This window comes from Lissotriton helveticus, chromosome 7 (assembly GCF_964261635.1).
Source record: "Lissotriton helveticus chromosome 7, aLisHel1.1, whole genome shotgun sequence".
NCBI classification, from domain to species: domain Eukaryota; kingdom Metazoa; phylum Chordata; class Amphibia; order Caudata; family Salamandridae; genus Lissotriton; species Lissotriton helveticus.
In genome coordinates, this window is record NC_136068.1 from 5,656,976 (window position 1) to 5,679,020 (window position 22,045).

The 22,045-nt window shown below is 56.3% G+C and overlaps 1 protein-coding gene across 2 annotated transcripts in view; it reads left to right on the forward strand.

The window, feature by feature from the left end:
- The first annotated feature begins 3,642 nt into the window (after positions 1-3,642).
- Positions 3,643-22,045, forward strand: part of BCAM (basal cell adhesion molecule (Lutheran blood group)) — a 205,100-nt gene continuing 186,697 nt past the window's right edge. Inside the window, exon 1 of one of the 2 annotated variants that reach the window (XM_078651272.1) lies at positions 3,643-3,820. In XM_078651272.1, the coding sequence (XP_078507398.1) occupies positions 3,784-3,820 (37 nt within the window). In that variant the 5' untranslated portion in view covers positions 3,643-3,783. The remainder of the gene's footprint in view (positions 3,821-22,045) is intronic. The other variant, XM_078651273.1, reaches the window with a different exon arrangement.

Below are 22,045 nucleotides of genomic sequence, written 5' to 3' on the forward strand. Positions count from 1 at the left end.
CCTGGGAGCCCCCGGTCACGCAGACCGCCGTCCGAGCCTTCCTGGGGCTCACTGGATATTATCGGCATTTTATAAAGGACTACGGGAGCATTGTGGGGCCCCTCACCGAACTAACCTCCAAGAAACTACCGCAGAAGGTGCACTGGACCCCTGCGTGCCAAACAGCCTTTGAGACTCTAAAGACTGCCATGTGCACCGCCCCTGTGCTCCAGGCCCCTGACTACAGAAGAGAGTTTGTGGTCCAAACCGACGCCTCGGAGCACGGCATCGGGGCGGTCCTGTCCCAAGTTAACCCCGAAGGAATCGACCGGCCTGTGGCCTTCATCAGCCGACGCCTGCTGGCGAGAGAGCAACGCTGGAGCACCATCGAGAGGGAAGCCTTCGCCGTGGTGTGGGCCCTCAAGAAGCTCCGGCCCTACCTCTTCGGCACCCACTTCCGAGTCCAGACCGACCACCGGCCTCTGCGGTGGTTGATGCAGATGCGGGGAGACAACCCGAAACTGCTGCGCTGGGCCATTTCCCTGCAGGGGATGGACTTCACTGTGGAGCATCGCCCCGGCAACGACCACGCCAACGCTGACGGCCTGTCCAGATTCTTCCGCCTCGGCGAGGAGAACCCCCAAGAGGATGGGTGACTCTCCCCTGCCTTCAGCTGGGGGGGACGCGTGTTGGACCCGGCCTCATGGCGTGGTCCTACCCCTCCCGCATGGCGGGCCCAGGACGACATCTGCCCTCCACTGGACCTCGGGCGGCCCCTTCGGCCCGATCCTGCACGCCCCAACACCACCGGTCCGGCTACCATCCCGGTCCACCAGCGCAGGCCTGACCCTAGCGTAGGCCCATCACGACCTAAGCACGAGGCCGTGCCCGACTCCATCTTGGGCCCACCACGTCACAACCACGTGGCCTCGGCCCCGGCCCAGGCCCCAGCGAAGCCCCGACATCGAGGCACCAAGATCCACCCAGGTGGTCGAGTGGCCACTCGACAGATCCCGGAGGAAAAGGAGTTTCGATGGGCCCCCAGCCGTCCCCGGACGCCTGGTATCGATCGCCCTCCGGCCTCCCTGGGCGCTGGCTCCACCCCCCTGCTAGGTGTCTGGTCACCATCAACCCGGCCCCTCCGGCCCCCAGGCTCGAGGGTCCGGACATCAAAGGACCTCCGTCCTATATCTGGGCCAGCCCCGGAGTAGGACGCCAGTTGTATCCTGGACTGGAAGCCCTGCTGACGCTGTCACGGCCGACACCGGACGAACTCATCCTCCCCGTAACCCGACGTCCTTGCGAGAGCCTGCTGGCGCTGCCGCGGCCTACCTTGCTGAACCATCTTGAGAGCCTGCTGGCGCTGCCGCGGCCTACCTTGCTGAACCCGCTTGCAAGCCTGCTGGCGCGGCCGCGGCTCGAACATCTCGGAACCCCCCAGCTCGAGGATTGAGAGCTGTGCGCCGGGTATCCCTTCTGCTTCCCAGAAGCTAGACTGTCCCGCTACCTACCCCCCTTTTCGAGACTTTCCGGATCCCTCGATCCGCCTGTATATACGACCAAGAACCAGCAACCTTTATTACCTATAAAAACGTGAGAACTTGACCTCCTGTGTGGTGTTCGTTTGTAGTGTTGTAATTACTCTGCTGTACGATCATAGGAGAGGGCCCTCATTCAGGAGGCCTCTCGATAGTGCTCGGCTACTTCTCGACGGAGAGGGGGACCTAGGGGTGGTCAGTCAGACATCTTCTGCTTCCCCCGGGGTCGCCTTTCTAACACCTCCTAAGTAAATCTGGGATTCACTATCATCTCTATGCAGACGACACTCAACTCTACCTCAAGGTTGCCTCCACTCATGATCTCTCCATCCTAAGATCTACTCTTGACTCCATCCAAAACTGGATGTCAACTCATCAACTGATTCTGAATCCCTCCAAAACTGAATTCCTCCTCTCCTCCTCTCTTTCTCCTCCCCCGGTTCAATCATCGATGGATGAGATGAATCTACTAAACAATAAACCCATCATTGTCGACAGTGCAAAATCCCTTGGTGTCATTCTAGACAAAAAACTCAATCTAACTCCCCAAATCAATTCTATTGCAAAATCTGCTCGTTACCAACTGCGCCTTCTCTGGGGAATCCGTCACTTCTTCCCGGAGCAGGACCTTATAACCCTGGTGCAATCGCTGGTCCTCTCCAGACTAGACTACTGCAATTCTCTTCTTACTGGCCTCCCCAAATCTCACCTGTCCCCCCTTAAGTCTGTTTTCCATTCAGCAGCTCGCTTCATTTATGGGGCCAAAAGAAGCGATCACATCACTCCCATGCTATCCACCCTCCGCTGGCTCCCCTTCGCGGCTAGAGCTATCTACAAGACCGCTTGTATCACCCACAAAGCCTTGCACTCCTCCTCTCCTCGCTACCTGGCGAATAAACTGAAACTCTCTGGAGGCTCGAGACCTTCACGTAATACGGAAAATCTACTGCTTGAACCTCCCACTTTCAAGAAGGAGAGAACAATGGCCCAATCCTTTTCAGGCAACGCGGTGAGAATCTGGAACTCCTTTCCGCCGCAGCTCCGGACCACCGCCTCCCCCCAGGCCTTCAAAACTGACCTCAAAGTTCTCCTCCTTCAAAGACACTTCCAAAAGTAATTCACGTCCTCTTGCTATTTGGAGGAAGACGTCCCACTACTGATAATTTCCGCGACCATGGAAGTGCCTTCCCAGGGTATTCCTGGGGTTGGAGTGTCTGCCTCTTTGGAGTTTTTTCCTTGTACTGGTGTTCGGTGCCCTTTGGTAACATGCACACACCACTTTGCCCTTGTATCACACGGTTTGCTACCTCTCACATGTCTTTGCCTTTGATACTTGCACAAGTGCCACCCTGCCCACGTAACGCTTGTTCTTGTGCCTGAGTGTCTAGCACCTTTTGCAGTATTACACCTCAAATGATACTTTGTTTTCTCTTGTAGCTGCACACTTGTCACTTTTTCCTCTTGTGCACTTTTTACTACCTCATGTATTTTATTTGCTCACAAATGTCACTATTACCTTATGTAACGGAACGTCTGCTTTTGTAATATGTTCTTTTGTAATGTTTCTCATGATGTTTCATTTCTGTTCCTAATGTGAAGCGCTCTGACGCCTTCGGGTAAAGTCCGCGCTATATAAAAATGCATAAATAAATAAATAAATAAACATACCCCACATGTTCAGAGGCTTTCAGACTCCTCCCCTGGGGGGGGGGTCTCTTCTTCGCAGGGTGGCTTGGCTCCTCCCCTGGGGGGGGGGGGCAGTCTCCGAGGCTGTCAGGCTCTGTCCTGGGGGGCGGTCTCTTGTGCACTGGGGCAGTATCCTGGGGCAGGGATTCAGCACCAGCCCCCCCCCCCCCCAGTCTGTTGCGCACAGGGCTCCCTGGCTCCTCCCCCAGCCCAGGGGGCAGTCTATGTCGACCCGTTCACATGGCTCCTCCCCCAGGGGCCACCCCCCCTCATGCTGGTCTGTAGTAGGCCCCTCCCCCCGGGCTAGCCCCCCCTCTTTCATGCTGGTCTGTCCGGCGCCCCGCCCCCCCTCATGCTCCAGGCCCCTCCCCCAGGCCCCGCCCCCCCTCATGCTGGTCCCCCTCTCCCTCTCCCTTCTCCAGATTCCCAAGGTTTCTCGCGCTGCCGGAGCTCCCAGGACTGAGGGCGAAGCACCTGCACTGCGCCCCCCCCCGGAGCCCCCCCAGAGCCCATCCAAGGACCCACAGCCCGTACCCCGGCGCCCCTGACCCCCCCGGACCTGCGCTCCATCGGACCCGGGATGTTGGCCTCGCTGCCCCTGGCACTTCTTGGCCTCTCAGGGAAGAGCACAACTTTTCGGTATAATTCGATCCGCGGCACCTGTGGACCCCCCCCCCCCGGCCCCCACCAAGGATTGATTCTTACCACCCCCCCCATGGAAGAGTGTCTATCTCAGCGAGACCCCCCAGGATTGAATCTAAACCCACTGCCCTGCCCCCCCCCCCCTGCAAGACAGCCGGACACCTGACGCGAGTGAGAGCCCCCCAGGAGTGAATCTAACCACACTCCCTCTCCCAGGCACCCTCAGTGAGAGCCCCCCAGGAGTGAATCTAACCACACTCCCTCTCCCAGGCACCCTCAGTGAGAGCCCCCCAGGAGTGGGTCTGAGCACACCACCTGCCCCCCCCCCCCGCCCCCCCTGCAATGAGTGAGAGCCCCCCAGGAGTGAGTCAAGCCACACTCCCTCTCCCAGGCACCCTCAGTGAGAGCCCCCCAGGAGTGAATCTAACCACACTCCCTCTCCCAGGCACCCTCAGTGAGAGCCCCCCAGGAGTGGGTCTGAGCACACCACCTGCCCCCCCCCCCGCCCCCCCTGCAATGAGTGAGAGCCCCCCAGGAGTGAGTCAAGCCACACTCCCTCTCCCAGGCACCCTCAGTGAGAGCCCCCCAGGAGTGGATCTAACCACACTCCCTCTCCCAGGCACCCTCAGTGAGAGCCCCCCAGGAGTGGATCTAACCACACTCCCTCTCCCAGGCACCCTCAGTGAGAGCCCCCCAGGAGTGAGTCAAGCCACACTCCCTCTCCCAGGCACCCTCAGTGAGAGCCCCCCAGGAGTGGATCTAACCACACTCCCTCTCCCAGGCACCCTCAGTGAGAGCCCCCCAGGAGTGATTCTAAGCACACCACCTGCCCCCCCCTCCCATGGAAGAGTGCCTTTCACTTATGCCAAAGACCCCCCAGGATTGAATCTAAGCACACTCCCTGCCCCCCGCCCCGCACCCCCCTGTAAGGAGATTCAGAGCTTCGTGCTGGAGCGGCGGCCCCTCCAATGGGAGAGCCCCAGATACAGGATAGACACCCCCCCCCCCGCTCCCAGATACAGGATCGACCCCCCCCCCAGATACAGGATAGACACCCCCCCCCCGCTCCCATATACAGGATAGACCCCCCCCTTCCATAGTGCAAGAGAGTCCTCCAAGGGAGCGCCCCCTTCACAGTCCTAGAAAGAACCCCCCCCAGCAGCGATCCGGGCCCCTCCTCCGCCCCCCCTTCCCATAGACAGTCTCAGACCCCCCCCCCCCCCCCCATTAACCCGTAGTCTCAGAGCCTCGAGCTAAGAATGAGTCCCGTGCAGTGAATCTGGGGGGCTAGTACAAAGGGGGGGGGGTGGGGGTGCATAGGGAGATTGAGAGACTCGAGAGGGAGTCACCCCCCCCCCCCGCCCAGTGACCCCAAATAACCGCAAACCTCAAGGATGAGGGGTGTCCTAGTGCGGTCTCATGCTGCAGGGACGGGGGGGGGGGGGGTCTCGTATAACTCTGACCATAGGAGGCGCCTTGATGCCCATTGGGCTTCGTTGCGCATTATAACACTGCCTTCGTTTCATTTCAGGAGGGTGTCTCAAGCTTGAGGAGAGGAGAGGAGGGTGTCTCAAGCGTGAGGCACAGGAGAGGAGGGTGTCTCAAGCAAGAGGCACAGGAGAGGAGAGGAGGGTGTCTCAAGCGTGAGGCACAGGAGAGGAGGGTGTCTCATGTGAGGCACAGGAGAGGAGAGGAGGGTGTCTCAAGCGTGAGGCACAGGAGAGGAGGGTGTCTCAAGCAAGAGGCACAGGAGAGGAGAGGAGGGTGTCTCAAGCGTGAGGCACAGGAGAGGAGAGGAGGGTGTCTCATGTGAGGCACAGGAGAGGAGAGGAGGGCGTCTCAAGCGTGAGGCACAGGAGAGGAGAGGAGGGTGTCTCATGTGAGGCACAGGAGAGGAGAGGAGGGTGTCTCAAGCGTGAGGCACAGGAGAGGAGGGTGTCTCATGTGAGGCACAGGAGAGGAGAGGAGGGTGTCTCAAGCGTGAGGAGAGGAGAGGAGAGGAGGGTGTCTCAAGCGTGAGGCACAGGAGAGGAGGGTGTCTCATGTGAGGCACAGGAGAGGAGAGGAGGGTGTCTCAAGCGTGAGGCACAGGAGAGGAGGGTGTCTCATGTGAGGCACAGGAGAGGAGAGGAGGGTGTCTCATGTGAGGCACAGGAGAGGAGAGGAGGGCGTCTCAAGCGTGAGGCACAGGAGAGGAGAGGAGGGTGTCTCATGTGAGGCACAGGAGAGGAGAGGAGGGTGTCTCAAGCGTGAGGAGAGGAGAGGAGGGTGTCTCATGTGAGGCACAGGAGAGGAGAGGAGGGTGTCTCAAGCAAGAGGCACAGGAGAGGAGAGGAGGGTGTCTCAAGCTTGAGGCACAGGAGAGGAGAGGAGGGTGTCTCAAGCGTGAGGCACAGGAGAGGAGGGTGTCTCATGTGAGGCACAGGAGAGGAGAGGAGGGTGTCTCAAGCGTGAGGCACAGGAGAGGAGAGGAGGGTGTCTCAAGCGTGAGGCACAGGAGAGGAGAGGAGGGTGTCTCAAGCTTGAGGCACAGGAGAGGAGAGGAGGGTGTCTCAAGCGTGAGGCACAGGAGAGGAGGGTGTCTCATGTGAGGCACAGGAGAGGAGAGGAGGGTGTCTCAAGCGTGAGGCACAGGAGAGGAGAGGAGGGTGTCTCAAGCTTGAGGCACAGGAGAGGAGAGGAGGGTGTCTCAAGCGTGAGGCACAGGAGAGGAGGGTGTCTCATGTGAGGCACAGGAGAGGAGAGGAGGGTGTCTCAAGCGTGAGGCACAGGAGAGGAGGGTGTCTCAAGCAAGAGGCACAGGAGAGGAGAGGAGGGTGTCTCAAGCGTGAGGCACAGGAGAGGAGAGGAGGGTGTCTCATGTGAGGCACAGGAGAGGAGAGGAGGGCGTCTCAAGCGTGAGGCACAGGAGAGGAGGGTGTCTCAAGCAAGAGGCACAGGAGAGGAGAGGAGGGTGTCTCAAGCGTGAGGCACAGGAGAGGAGAGGAGGGTGTCTCAAGCGTGAGGAGAGGAGAGGAGGGTGTCTCATGTGAGGCACAGGAGAGGAGAGGAGGGTGTCTCAAGCAAGAGGCACAGGAGAGGAGAGGAGGGTGTCTCAAGCTTGAGGCACAGGAGAGGAGAGGAGGGTGTCTCAAGCGTGAGGCACAGGAGAGGAGGGTGTCTCATGTGAGGCACAGGAGAGGAGAGGAGGGTGTCTCAAGCGTGAGGCACAGGAGAGGAGGGTGTCTCAAGCAAGAGGCACAGGAGAGGAGAGGAGGGTGTCTCATGTGAGGCACAGGAGAGGAGAGGAGGGTGTCTCATGTGAGGCACAGGAGAGGAGAGGAGGGCGTCTCAAGCGTGAGGCACAGGAGAGGAGAGGAGGGTGTCTCAAGCGTGAGGCACAGGAGAGGAGAGGAGGGTGTCTCAAGCTTGAGGCACAGGAGAGGAGGGTGTCTCATGTGAGGCACAGGAGAGGAGAGGAGGGTGTCTCAAGCGTGAGGCACAGGAGAGGAGGGTGTCTCAAGCAAGAGGCACAGGAGAGGAGAGGAGGGTGTCTCAAGCGTGAGGCACAGGAGAGGAGAGGAGGGTGTCTCAAGCTTGAGGCACAGGAGAGGAGGGTGTCTCATGTGAGGCACAGGAGAGGAGAGGAGGGTGTCTCAAGCGTGAGGCACAGGAGAGGAGAGGAGGGTGTCTCAAGCTTGAGGCACAGGAGAGGAGAGGAGGGTGTCTCAAGCAAGAGGCACAGGAGAGGAGAGGAGGGTGTCTCAAGCGTGAGGCACAGGAGAGGAGAGGAGGGTGTCTCAAGCGTGAGGCACAGGAGAGGAGAGGAGGGTGTCTCAAGCTTGAGGCACAGGAGAGGAGGGTGTCTCAAGCTTGAGGCACAGGAGAGGAGAGGAGGGTGTCTCAAGCGTGAGGCACAGGAGAGGAGAGGAGGGTGTCTCAAGCTTGAGGCACAGGAGAGGAGGGTGTCTCAAGCTTGAGGCACAGGAGAGGAGGGTGTCTCAAGCGTGAGGCACAGGAGAGGAGGGTGTCTCATGTGAGGCACAGGAGAGGAGAGGAGGGTGTCTCAAGCTTGAGGCACAGGAGAGGAGAGGAGGGTGTCTCAAGCGTGAGGCACAGGAGAGGAGGGTGTCTCATGTGAGGCACAGGAGAGGAGAGGAGGGTGTCTCAAGCTTGAGGCACAGGAGAGGAGAGGAGGGTGTCTCAAGCAAGAGGCACAGGAGAGGAGGGTGTCTCATGTGAGGCACAGGAGAGGAGAGGAGGGTGTCTCAAGCAAGAGGCACAGGAGAGGAGGGTGTCTCATGTGAGGCACAGGAGAGGAGAGGAGGGTGTCTCAAGCGTGAGGCACAGGAGAGGAGAGGAGGGTGTCTCAAGCTTGAGGCACAGGAGAGGAGAGGAGGGTGTCTCAAGCGTGAGGCACAGGAGAGGAGGGTGTCTCAAGCGTGAGGCACAGGAGAGGAGAGGAGGGTGTCTCAAGCGTGAGGCACAGGAGAGGAGAGGAGGGTGTCTCAAGCGTGAGGAGAGGAGAGGAGAGGAGGGTGTCTCAAGCGTGAGGAGAGGAGAGGAGGGTGTCTCATGTGAGGCACAGGAGAGGAGAGGAGGGTGTCTCAAGCTTGAGGCACAGGAGAGGAGAGGAGGGTGTCTCAAGCTTGAGGCACAGGAGAGGAGAGGAGGGTGTCTCAAGCGTGAGGCACAGGAGAGGAGGGTGTCTCAAGCGTGAGGCACAGGAGAGGAGAGGAGGGTGTCTCAAGCGTGAGGCACAGGAGAGGAGGGTGTCTCAAGCGTGAGGCACAGGAGAGGAGAGGAGGGTGTCTCAAGCGTGAGGCACAGGAGAGGAGGGTGTCTCAAGCGTGAGGCACAGGAGAGGAGAGGAGGGTGTCTCAAGCGTGAGGCACAGGAGAGGAGAGGAGGGTGTCTCAAGCGTGAGGAGAGGAGAGGAGAGGAGGGTGTCTCAAGCGTGAGGAGAGGAGAGGAGGGTGTCTCATGTGAGGCACAGGAGAGGAGAGGAGGGTGTCTCAAGCTTGAGGCACAGGAGAGGAGAGGAGGGTGTCTCAAGCTTGAGGCACAGGAGAGGAGAGGAGGGTGTCTCAAGCGTGAGGAGAGGAGAGGAGGGGAGAGGAGGGTGTCTCAAGCTTGAGGCACAGGAGAGGAGAGGAGGGTGTCTCAAGCGTGAGGCACAGGAGAGGAGGGTGTCTCAAGCGTGAGGCACAGGAGAGGAGAGGAGGGTGTCTCAAGCGTGAGGCACAGGAGAGGAGAGGAGGGTGTCTCAAGCGTGAGGAGAGGAGAGGAGAGGAGGGTGTCTCAAGCGTGAGGCACAGGAGAGGAGAGGAGGGTGTCTCAAGCGTGAGGCACAGGAGAGGAGAGGAGGGTGTCTCAAGCGTGAGGAGAGGAGAGGAGGGTGTCTCATGTGAGGCACAGGAGAGGAGAGGAGGGTGTCTCATGTGAGGCACAGGAGAGGAGAGGAGGGTGTCTCATGTGAGGCACAGGAGAGGAGAGGAGGGTGTCTCATGTGAGGCACAGGAGAGGAGAGGAGGGTGTCTCATGTGAGGCACAGGAGAGGAGAGGAGGGTGTCTCAAGCTTGAGGCACAGGAGAGGAGAGGAGGGTGTCTCAAGCGTGAGGCACAGGAGAGGAGAGGAGGGTGTCTCATGTGAGGCACAGGAGAGGAGAGGAGGGTGTCTCATGTGAGGCACAGGAGAGGAGAGGAGGGTGTCTCAAGCGTGAGGCACAGGAGAGGAGAGGAGGGTGTCTCAAGCGTGAGGAGAGGAGAGGAGAGGAGGGTGTCTCAAGCGTGAGGCACAGGAGAGGAGAGGAGGGTGTCTCATGTGAGGCACAGGAGAGGAGAGGAGGGTGTCTCAAGCGTGAGGCACAGGAGAGGAGAGGAGGGCGTCTCAAGCGTGAGGCACAGGAGAGGAGAGGAGGGTGTCTCAAGCGTGAGGAGAGGAGAGGAGAGGAGGGTGTCTCAAGCGTGAGGCACAGGAGAGGAGGGTGTCTCATGTGAGGCACAGGAGAGGAGAGGAGGGTGTCTCAAGCGTGAGGCACAGGAGAGGAGGGTGTCTCATGTGAGGCACAGGAGAGGAGAGGAGGGTGTCTCAAGCGTGAGGCACAGGAGAGGAGAGGAGGGTGTCTCAAGCGTGAGGCACAGGAGAGGAGAGGAGGGTGTCTCAAGCGTGAGGCACAGGAGAGGAGAGGAGGGTGTCTCAAGCGTGAGGCACAGGAGAGGAGAGGAGGGTGTCTCATGTGAGGCACAGGAGAGGAGAGGAGGGTGTCTCATGTGAGGCACAGGAGAGGAGAGGAGGGTGTCTCAAGCGTGAGGCACAGGAGAGGAGAGGAGGGTGTCTCAAGCGTGAGGCACAGGAGAGGAGGGTGTCTCATGTGAGGCACAGGAGAGGAGAGGAGGGTGTCTCAAGCGTGAGGCACAGGAGAGGAGAGGAGGGTGTCTCATGTGAGGCACAGGAGAGGAGAGGAGGGTGTCTCAAGCGTGAGGCACAGGAGAGGAGGGTGTCTCATGTGAGGCACAGGAGAGGAGAGGAGGGTGTCTCAAGCGTGAGGCACAGGAGAGGAGAGGAGGGTGTCTCAAGCGTGAGGCACAGGAGAGGAGAGGAGGGTGTCTCAAGCGTGAGGCACAGGAGAGGAGAGGAGGGTGTCTCAAGCGTGAGGCACAGGAGAGGAGAGGAGGGTGTCTCATGTGAGGCACAGGAGAGGAGAGGAGGGTGTCTCAAGCGTGAGGCACAGGAGAGGAGAGGAGGGTGTCTCAAGCTTGAGGCACAGGAGAGGAGAGGAGGGTGTCTCAAGCTTGAGGCACAGGAGAGGAGAGGAGGGTGTCTCAAGCGTGAGGCACAGGAGAGGAGAGGAGGGTGTCTCAAGCGTGAGGCACAGGAGAGGAGAGGAGGGTGTCTCAAGCGTGAGGCACAGGAGAGGAGAGGAGGGTGTCTCAAGCTTGAGGCACAGGAGAGGAGAGGAGGGTGTCTCAAGCTTGAGGCACAGGAGAGGAGAGGAGGGTGTCTCAAGCGTGAGGCACAGGAGAGGAGGGTGTCTCATGTGAGGCACAGGAGAGGAGGGTGTCTCATGTGAGGCACAGGAGAGGAGAGGAGGGTGTCTCAAGCGTGAGGCACAGGAGAGGAGGGTGTCTCATGTGAGGCACAGGAGAGGAGAGGAGGGTGTCTCAAGCTTGAGGCACAGGAGAGGAGAGGAGGGTGTCTCAAGCTTGAGGCACAGGAGAGGAGAGGAGGGTGTCTCAAGCGTGAGGCACAGGAGAGGAGGGTGTCTCAAGCGTGAGGCACAGGAGAGGAGAGGAGGGTGTCTCAAGCGTGAGGCACAGGAGAGGAGAGGAGGGTGTCTCAAGCGTGAGGCACAGGAGAGGAGGGTGTCTCATGTGAGGCACAGGAGAGGAGAGGAGGGTGTCTCAAGCTTGAGGCACAGGAGAGGAGAGGAGGGTGTCTCAAGCGTGAGGCACAGGAGAGGAGAGGAGGGTGTCTCAAGCGTGAGGCACAGGAGAGGAGAGGAGGGTGTCTCATGTGAGGCACAGGAGAGGAGAGGAGGGCGTCTCAAGCGTGAGGCACAGGAGAGGAGAGGAGGGTGTCTCAAGCGTGAGGCACAGGAGAGGAGAGGAGGGTGTCTCAAGCGTGAGGAGAGGAGAGGAGGGTGTCTCATGTGAGGCACAGGAGAGGAGAGGAGGGTGTCTCAAGCGTGAGGCACAGGAGAGGAGGGTGTCTCATGTGAGGCACAGGAGAGGAGAGGAGGGTGTCTCAAGCGTGAGGCACAGGAGAGGAGGGTGTCTCAAGCTTGAGGCACAGGAGAGGAGAGGAGGGTGTCTCATGTGAGGCACAGGAGAGGAGAGGAGGGTGTCTCATGTGAGGCACAGGAGAGGAGAGGAGGGTGTCTCAAGCTTGAGGCACAGGAGAGGAGAGGAGGGTGTCTCAAGCGTGAGGCACAGGAGAGGAGAGGAGGGTGTCTCATGTGAGGCACAGGAGAGGAGAGGAGGGCGTCTCAAGCGTGAGGCACAGGAGAGGAGAGGAGGGTGTCTCATGTGAGGCACAGGAGAGGAGAGGAGGGTGTCTCAAGCGTGAGGCACAGGAGAGGAGAGGAGGGTGTCTCAAGCGTGAGGCACAGGAGAGGAGAGGAGGGTGTCTCATGTGAGGCACAGGAGAGGAGAGGAGGGCGTCTCAAGCGTGAGGCACAGGAGAGGAGAGGAGGGTGTCTCAAGCGTGAGGCACAGGAGAGGAGAGGAGGGTGTCTCAAGCTTGAGGCACAGGAGAGGAGAGGAGGGTGTCTCATGTGAGGCACAGGAGAGGAGAGGAGGGTGTCTCAAGCGTGAGGCACAGGAGAGGAGGGTGTCTCAAGCTTGAGGCACAGGAGAGGAGAGGAGGGTGTCTCATGTGAGGCACAGGAGAGGAGAGGAGGGTGTCTCATGTGAGGCACAGGAGAGGAGAGGAGGGTGTCTCAAGCTTGAGGCACAGGAGAGGAGAGGAGGGTGTCTCAAGCTTGAGGCACAGGAGAGGAGAGGAGGGTGTCTCATGTGAGGCACAGGAGAGGAGAGGAGGGTGTCTCAAGCGTGAGGCACAGGAGAGGAGAGGAGGGTGTCTCAAGCGTGAGGCACAGGAGAGGAGAGGAGGGTGTCTCAAGCGTGAGGCACAGGAGAGGAGAGGAGGGCGTCTCAAGCGTGAGGCACAGGAGAGGAGGGTGTCTCAAGCGTGAGGCACAGGAGAGGAGAGGAGGGTGTCTCAAGCGTGAGGAGAGGAGAGGAGAGGAGGGTGTCTCAAGCGTGAGGCACAGGAGAGGAGAGGAGGGTGTCTCAAGCGTGAGGCACAGGAGAGGATGTCTCATGTGAGGCACAGGAGAGGAGAGGAGGGTGTCTCAAGCTTGAGGCACAGGAGAGGAGAGGAGGGTGTCTCAAGCGTGAGGCACAGGAGAGGAGAGGAGGGGTTGTCTCAAGCGTGAGGCACAGAGAGGAGGGTGTCTCATGTGAGGCACAGGAGAGGAGAGGAGGGTGTCTCAAGCAAGAGGCACAGGAGAGGAGAGGAGGGTGTCTCAAGCGTGAGCACAGGAGGAGGAGGGTGTCTCATGTGAGGCACAGGAGAGGAGCAGCGAGGGTGTCTCAAGCTTGAGGCCAGGAGAGGAGAGGAGGGTGTCTCATCGTGAGGCACAGGAGAGGAGAGGAGGGTGGTCTCAAGCGTGAGGGCACAGGAGAGGAGAGGAGGGTGTCTCATGTGAGGCACAGGAGAGGAGAGGAGGGCGTCTCAAGCGTGAGGCACAGGAGAGGAGAGGAGGGTGTCTCAAGCGTGAGGCACAGGAGAGGAGAGGAGGGTGTCTCAGCGTGAGGGAGGAGAGGAGGGTGTCTCATGTGAGGCACAGGAGAGGAGAGGAGGTGTCTCAAGCGTGAGGCACAGGAGAGGAGGGTGTCTCACGTGAGGCACAGGAGAGGAGAGGAGGGTGTCTCAAGCGTGAGGCACAGGAGAGGAGGGTGTCTCAAGCTTGAGGCACAGGAGAGGAGAGGAGGTGTCTCATGTGAGGCACAGGAGAGGAGAGGAGGGTGTCTCATGTGAGGCACAGGAGAGGAGAGGAGGGTGTCTCAAGCTTGAGGCACAGGAGAGGAGAGGAGGGTGTCTCAAGCGTGAGGCACAGGAGAGGCAGAGGAGGGTGTCTCAAGCGTGAGGGCACAGGAGAGGAGAGGAGTGGGTGTCTCAAGCGTGAGGCACAGGAGAGGAGGGTGTCTCATGTGAGGCACAGGAGAGGAGAGGAGGGTGTCTCATGTGAGGCACAGGAGAGGAGAGGAGGGCGTCTCAAGCGTGAGGCACAGGAGAGGAGGGTGTCTCATGTGAGGCACAGGAGAGGAGAGGAGGGTGTCTCATGTGAGGCACAGGAGAGGAGAGGAGGGCGTCTCAAGCGTGAGGCACAGGAGAGGAGAGGAGGGTGTCTCATGTGAGGCACAGGAGAGGAGAGGAGGGTGTCTCAAGCTTGAGGCACAGGAGAGGAGAGGAGGGTGTCTCAAGCGTGAGGCACAGGAGAGGAGAGGAGGGTGTCTCAAGCGTGAGGCACAGGAGAGGAGAGGAGGGTGTCTCATGTGAGGCACAGGAGAGGAGAGGAGGGCGTCTCAAGCGTGAGGCACAGGAGAGGAGAGGAGGGTGTCTCAAGCGTGAGGCACAGGAGAGGAGAGAGGGGTGTCTCAAGCTTGAGGCACAGGAGAGGAGAGGAGGGTGTCTCATGTGAGGCACAGGAGAGGAGAGGAGGGTGTCTCAAGCTGTGAGGCACAGGAGAGGAGGTGTCTCAAGCTTGAGGCACAGGAGAGGAGAGGAGGGTGTCTCATGTGAGGCACAGGAGAGGAGAGGAGGGTGTCTCATGTGGAGGCACAGGAGAGGAGAGGAGGGTGTCTCAAGCTTGAGGCACAGGAGAGGAGAGGAGGGTGTCTCAAGCTTGAGGCACAGGAGAGGAGAGGAGGGTGTCTCATGTGAGGCACAGGAGAGGAGAGGAGGGTGTCTCAAGCGTGAGGCACAGGAGAGGAGAGGAGGGTGTCTCAAGCGTGAGGCACAGGAGAGGAGAGGAGGGTGTCTCAAGCGTGAGGCACAGGAGAGGAGAGGAGGGCGTCTCAAGCGTGAGGCACAGGAGAGGAGGGTGTCTCAAGCGTGAGGCACAGGAGGAGAGAGGGGGGTGTCTCAAGCGTGAGGAGAGGAGAGGAGAGGAGGGTGTCTCAAGCGTGAGGCACAGGAGAGGAGAGGAGGGTGTCTCAAGCGTGAGGCACAGGAGAGGAGAGGAGGGCGTCTCAAGCGTGAGGCACAGGAGAGGAGAGGAGGGTGTCTCATGTGAGGCACAGGAGAGGAGAGGAGGGTGTCTCAAGCGTGAGGCACAGGAGAGGAGAGGAGGGTGTCTCAAGCGTGGAGGCACAGGAGAGGAGAGGAGGGTGTCTCATGTGAGGCACAGGAGAGGAGAGGAGGGTGTCTCAAGCGTGAGGCACAGGAGAGGAGGTGTCTCAAGCGTGAGGCACAGGAGAGGAGAGGAGGGTGTCTCATGTGAGGCACAGGAGAGGAGAGGAGGGTGTCTCATGTGAGGCACAGGAGAGGAGAGGAGGGTGTCTCAAGCTTGAGGCACAGGAGAGGAGAGGAGGGTGTCTCAAGCTTGAGGCACAGGAGAGGAGAGGAGGGTGTCTCAAGCGTGAGGCACAGGAGAGGAGAGGAGGGTGTCTCAAGCGTGAGGCACAGGAGAGGAGGGTGTCTCATGTGAGGCACAGGAGAGGAGAGGAGGGTGTCTCAAGCGTGAGGCACAGGAGAGGAGAGGAGGGTGTCTCATGTGAGGCACAGGAGAGGAGAGGAGGGTGTCTCAAGCGTGAGGCACAGGAGAGGAGGGTGTCTCATGTGAGGCACAGGAGAGGAGAGGAGGGTGTCTCAAGCGTGAGGCACAGGAGAGGAGAGGAGGGTGTCTCAAGCGTGAGGCACAGGAGAGGAGAGGAGGGTGTCTCAAGCTTGAGGCACAGGAGAGGAGAGGAGGGTGTCTCATGTGAGGCACAGGAGAGGAGAGGAGGGTGTCTCAAGCGTGAGGCACAGGAGAGGAGGGTGTCTCAAGCTTGAGGCACAGGAGAGGAGAGGAGGGTGTCTCATGTGAGGCACAGGAGAGGAGAGGAGGGTGTCTCATGTGAGGCACAGGAGAGGAGAGGAGGGTGTCTCAAGCGTGAGGCACAGGAGAGGAGAGGAGGGTGTCTCAAGCTTGAGGCACAGGAGAGGAGAGGAGGGTGTCTCATGTGAGGCACAGGAGAGGAGAGGAGGGTGTCTCAAGCGTGAGGCACAGGAGAGGAGAGGAGGGTGTCTCAAGCGTGAGGCACAGGAGAGGAGAGGAGGGTGTCTCAAGCGTGAGGCACAGGAGAGGAGAGGAGGGCGTCTCAAGCGTGAGGCACAGGAGAGGAGGGTGTCTCAAGCGTGAGGCACAGGAGAGGAGAGGAGGGTGTCTCAAGCGTGAGGCACAGGAGAGGAGGGTGTCTCGTGTGTAAACTTGTATTTCATTTATAAAGTTTCATATAGCGCTGACTAGACCCGTGGGTATCAGAGCGCTTCACATACACAAAGTGAAACAAAAATGCATCACATCGCAGGACCTGAGGATGCTAAAGATATAAGCAAAGACAACACTTATGAATCCAGTGAGGGGGGGGGGGGAGACGCAGGGGGTTGAAACAGTCAGAAACCACCGTCCTTGGGGGTCCGAGTGAGGGGGGGGTTCAATAGTCTATTGATGTCTAGGATGGTTGACCTTGGTCAGTTAAGTATTGGTTGAGGAGATGGAGTTTCGGGTCCTTTTTGAGGCAAGGGAAGGAGGCGTTGCATCTGAGGTCGATCTGGAGTGCGTTCCACATCCTGGGTGCGTTGCCCGAGACGGATCGGCATTGGGTCGTTTCTTTTTCGGTTTCGGAGCGATGAGAAGGAGGGAGTTGGTGCTTCTCAGAGTTCTGGACTTTTGCTGTTTCGGTAGTTGGGGGTTCGGCGTGAAGGGCCTTGTGAGTGACGCAGGCCAGCTTGTAAATCCATCTACCCTCTACGGGAAGCCAGTTGAGAGCGTTGGTGAGATGTGTTCAAATCTTTTAACACCAGTTCTGAGTCGAGCTGCCATGTTAAGGACTGACCCTAGTGAGACTAGGTGAGTTTTCGGAGACCCTGTTAGGATAGCATTTCCTTAGTCTGTTTACAAAGGACTAAGGATTATACGAATATTTTAAGATACGAAAGGTTTCATTTTCTTGAGGTGTTTAAGAGGGTAAAGCGCTCCTTTTGCAGAGTTCTTGTTGTGGTCATTCGTTGACAAGTTCTTATTCAGGGTAATGCCACGTGACTTTACTGAGTCGGATAGGACGAGGGAGCAGTTTAGAGCATCAAGCTCCTCGAGCCAGTCTTGAATTGTTCGGTGGTTACTTTTCCGAGAGCAGAGTATTAATTCCGTTTTGTCTGGTTTCAGTTTTAAGTGGTTTGCCTTAAGCCGGGTTTGCATCTTGGTTAGGGTGACATTGAGGTGTCGGACGTCACTGGGTGATTTGATTTTGTAGTAGATTTCGGTGTCATCTGCATGTTTCAGAATAAATGCAAGCGGTTCCATGAAGACATTGAAGAGGGATGGTGAGGGCATCGATCCTTACAGGACTCCAAGTTTGACTCATGTTGGTACAGAGAGGCAGGAGTGGATTTTAATCTGGTGCGAACGGTGCTGAAGGAAGGAAGTGAACCATTCTGATACTGTGCCATTAATGCCTGCGCGCCTCTTTAGAGTCTCAAGTAAAGCTCAGTGGTTGATTATGTCAAATGCTGCGGATAAGTCAATAAGGATGAGGAGGCAGGCTTCACCTTCATCTAAAGCTCTGTGGATATCGTCTGCAATATTGAGCATCGCTGTTCCGGTGCTACAAGCTTTCCTGAACCTCGACTGAAAGGTATTATGATTGTGGTGTATTGGGGCCTGTTTTGAGACCCACCAGCCTGTATCTGTGTGCTATCCTGTATTGATGGGGCAATGATGTCTGTAATTTTTTATTGTATTGATTTTATGTTGCATCTTTTATGGCAAAAATGCCGAAATAAAGATTAATGAACGAACGAACGAAAGGTATCGAGGAGGTTTAAGTCATCAATGTGTTTGTTGAGTTGTTGGAGAATGCACTTCTCCAATGTCTTAGCTAGGCACGGGAGGTTGGAGATGGGTCTGAGGTTGTTGAGCTCGTTGCGATCGGCCCCTGGTTTCTTGAGTATGGAGGTGATTTGTCCTAGCTAAAGGGAGTCTGGCACACAGCCTGAGGTGAGAGAGGAGTTGATGATTTTTGTCCAGAAAGTGGCAATGATGGTAACGCACCAACAGAGGAAGGTGACGGTAACACACTTAAGCTGAAGGGCAGAGTTCCTTCAGAGCCAGCGACCGGTGGATGTGCAGGGACGTGACACTCTTTGGCTCTGATTACAGTGACTCAGGCTCTGGTGTGATTCATTGACGCGATATCGCGCAGTGGTGGGATATCACGCGCACATGTGGATGCGTTTAGCTACGGATTAGGGTAACTTGCAGCAACGCATCATCAGTAGGGTACGTTTCAGCAAGACTGGGCAGTCCAAAATCACCTCGAGGAAATGTTGGGGTGGGGTGCTTGTCTCACAAGTCATAGTTGTGAGGGCCGCTGTACCAGAGGTGATCGGAGCTGCTGCCCATATCGCAATGAATCCAGCTGACCGAGGCAGACCCCAGGGGCGGGAAATGAGCCCACTATGAACGTGATGCCTGATCAGGTGATTGTTGACGTGCTGTGTCCGCCTCGGAGCACATGTACAAGACATGTCCATCCCTGGTACCTGCTGTTCCTTCCAGAGGTGTGTCCTGCAGTGACAGGGCCGCAGTCCTTGTGGGGTCCGAGTCGCCTCTGATGTGTGCGACGGGACAGGGGGGCTTCCTTCGTCTTTACAGATGGGACCTGGTATTCCATCTTTGTCGGCGATGGGCTGGATATGTAGTTCTGGGACAAAGTGCATTTTAGGTCACTGTCAGGAGATTGGGGTCCTCTTAGCCCATGGCTACCTTCGAACATTTTGCCAGGGGCCATCAATTCTGTTCTGTGGACTGACCGAGGTCGCATTGAGGTCAGCAGGGTGGGGGAGGGGTGGATGTAAGTTGGACATAGGAGAAGCGATGCATGTTAATGCTTTGAACAGTGAGTTGTAGAGTTCTTGGGAGGGGTTCACTCCATACTGCCCCCTCAGTCAAGTCACGTGGGCCTACAAGTCGTAGATGTGTCTATACTGTGGGACGCAGTATCTGGGCCGCGCTCCCTCGACCACACACTGAGTTAAGTCTTCTCTGTTCTCTATAGCAGGCTTTGACAAGTGAATGTACAAAGGTAGCGGGCGGTGCAAAAAACCTTTAACCCTCCCCATACAAGGTGTGCACATCCTCGAGGTAAACAGATGCAAACACCCAACCCACTTCACCAAACTGTGTGATCTTTGGCAAGTGTGTTATTTTATTTTGCCTCCTTTCCCTTCATTATCACACTCGAGGGGACCTTGAAATACCCGCATTGAGGACGCGCCTCCAACAGAACCGTATCCTGTGTTTGATTTACTAAAGTATATTATTTCTCCATTATTTATATAAATTAAATGGTTCTCTATTCAATAATGGCGTTGTTGTAAGGCATGCATGTTTCTAAGTTCATGTTTGAAAACGATCACGTTTCATAAATGCCTCTCGATGCAGTGATATAGTCTGGACACTGAGGTGTGAAGCTTCTGCATGTGGATGAAATACACTTTTTCGGGATTATCATATTTTTATATGTTTTTCGTAAGATGCTTTTTAAAAAGGAAGGTGTCCCTAAAGATAAGTGGCCACAACATGGTTTTGCATTTTGTTTCTTTTACTTCTGTTCACGTTTAAATACATGCTTGCTGTTTGTTTAACAGATATCGAAATGTTAGTTCTCAGTCGAGTAAACATCACCCCAGAGCTGCTGTTCAGGGGGGGGGGGGGTTAAAGTTATGAGGGCTGCAAGCGGCCTCAGGCTGCACTTTGAGGGTCCCTGTTCTAGCTTGTTGGTGTTCCACTAAGTGCCACTTCTTCGTGACTGGGATCCTTACTCTGTTTTACTCCCCGACCTTCAAGTGAGTTATAGCCGTAGTTTCTACATTATTTTAAATTCCAGATGACTTGCAGTGGCCGGCTTCTTAGTTCGAGTGAGTGCCATAGTTTGTTACTCAGTGATTTATTTTGGGGTCTAGCCATGTTTATGTATCCAAAGTAAACATGATATCCAAAACGCATTCTAAGTGGAAACATTAACTCAGAATAAAATGACAAGAGACGGACATTGCTTTCTATTAAAACCCGTTAAAGCTTCTAGTTCCATCCAGTCAAAAACGTCCAGCTAAAGTTTATTGGGATGACAAGAGCGCATTGGGCCCCGGGCCCACGAGAAGCCCAGACCACGAGTGGACGGGGTTGGTTTAAGATGTTAGCCTGTCTGGTTACCTCCTATGGTTGTGGCTGGTAAGCAACTGTGCGGTAAAGGTGTGTGCTAACCTTGGCTGGGTGGAGTCATCTCTGGGAAGTTGATGCTGGAGCTTAGCTTTACCTGGTGGAGTGTAAGGAGTCCTATCACTGGAGCAGGCCAAGACTGGTGGGGAGGAGCCTCTGAAACATCAACTCATACTCAGACTCAAACTCAATGGCGCAATTCTTAAATGCACTCCGGCGGGAGCTGCACTCTGGTAGAAATACAGTGGGGTAGGAGTGAAGCCCACTGGGACCGGACTTATGTCACACCTCCCCAAGACCCGAGCACAGGTTCAGGTACATATGCGCCACGTGACATCCATAGGGCTCGCCAGGGCTCGAGCTCCCCCCTGCTTTACGGTCACTTAAGGACGTTCACGTCATTGACGTCAAATCACCGAAATGCCACAGGTAGCAGAAGTGACCACACATGACCACCCTTTGACCCATTCACATCACAGGAAGTGACATCATAGCATTTTTGAGAGTGTATCCTTTCGAGGAGGGAGCTCACGAGACCTTAGTCACAACACCTTACATTACTGAAGTTAATGTCTATTCTATGTTGCACCTGCATTGTTCATGCCTGATATCATTGATTTGGACATTACACATTTCTCTTTTTTCTTGCAAAAAAATTTATATAATTGTTGAGAGATGACTTTAGTGGCACAAACAGTAAACAACACTGTGAAGCTAAATTATTTAGAATTCAAACATTCATCATTTTTATATTTACCTAATGTATAGCTCAAACATGAAACGTTTCGGGGAATTACTGAAACAGAAAAAGATTAACAACAAAATAGTATTTTCCACCCGTATTTCCTCCTATAGATCAATGCGAACATAAATTGCTACTCGGCATTGTCAAACCACTTTGACTAGTGTCACTTGTGAGGCAGCGTTGTTAATGCACATTGATCAGCGTCACTTTTGAGGCCGCGTTGTTAATGCCCTGTGATCAGCGTCACTTGTGAGGCAGCGTTGTTAATGCCCTGTGATCAGCGGCACTTGTGAGGCAGCGTTGTTAATGCACATTGATCAGCGTCACTTGTGAGGCAGCGTTGTTAATGCCTTGTGATCTGCGTCACTTGCGAGGCAGTGTTGTTAATGCACTGTGATTAGCGTCACTTGTGAGGTAGCGTTAATGCCTTGTGATCCGCGTCACTTGCGAGGCAGCGTTGTTAATGCACGTTGATCAGCGTCACTTGTGAGGCAGCATTGTTAATGCACATTGATCAGCGTCACTTCTGAGGCAGCGTTGTTAATGCACGTTGATCAGCATCACTTGTGAGGCAGTGTTGTTAATGCACTGTGATTAGCGTCACTTGTGAGGCAGTGTTGTTAATGCACTGTGATTAGCGTCACTTGTGAGGCAGCGTTGTTAATGCACGTTGATCAGCGTCACTTCGGAGGCAGCGTTGTTAATGCACGTTGATCAGCGTCACTTGTGAGGCAGCGTTGTTAATGCACTGTGATCATCGTCACTTGTGAGGCAGCGTTGTTAATGCCCTGTGATCAGCGTCACTTGTGAGGCAGCGTTGTTAATGCACTGTGATCAGCGTCACTTGTGAGGCAGTGTTGTTAATGCACTGTGATTAGCGTCACTTGTGAGGCAGCGTTGTTAATGCACTGTGATCAGCGTCACTTGTGAGGCAGCGTTGTTAATGCCCTGCGATCAGCGTCACTTGTGAGGCAGCGTTGTTAATGCCCTGCGATCAGCGTCACTTGAGAGGCAGCGTTGTTAATGCACGTTGATCAGCGTCACTTGTAAGGCAGCGTTGTTAATGCACGTTGATCAGCGTCACTTGTGAGGCAGCGTTGTTAATGCCCTGTGATCAGCGTCACTTGTGAGGCAGTGTTGTTAATGCACTGTGATTAGCGTCACTTGTGAGGCAGCGTTGTTAATGCAGTGTGATCAGAGTCACTTGTGAGGCAGCATTGTTAATGCCCTGCGATCAGCGTCACTTGTGAGGCAGCGTTGTTAATGCACTGTGATCAGCGTCGCTTGTGAGGCAGCGTTTTTAATGCACTGTGATCAGCGTCACTTGTGAGGCAGCGTTGTTAATGCCCTGCGATCAGCGTCACATGTGAGGCAGCGTTGTTAATGCACGTTGATCAGCGTCACTTCTGAGGCAGCGTTGTTAATGCACGTTGATCAGCATCACTTGTGAGGCAGTGTTGTTAATGCACTGTGATCAGCGTCACTTG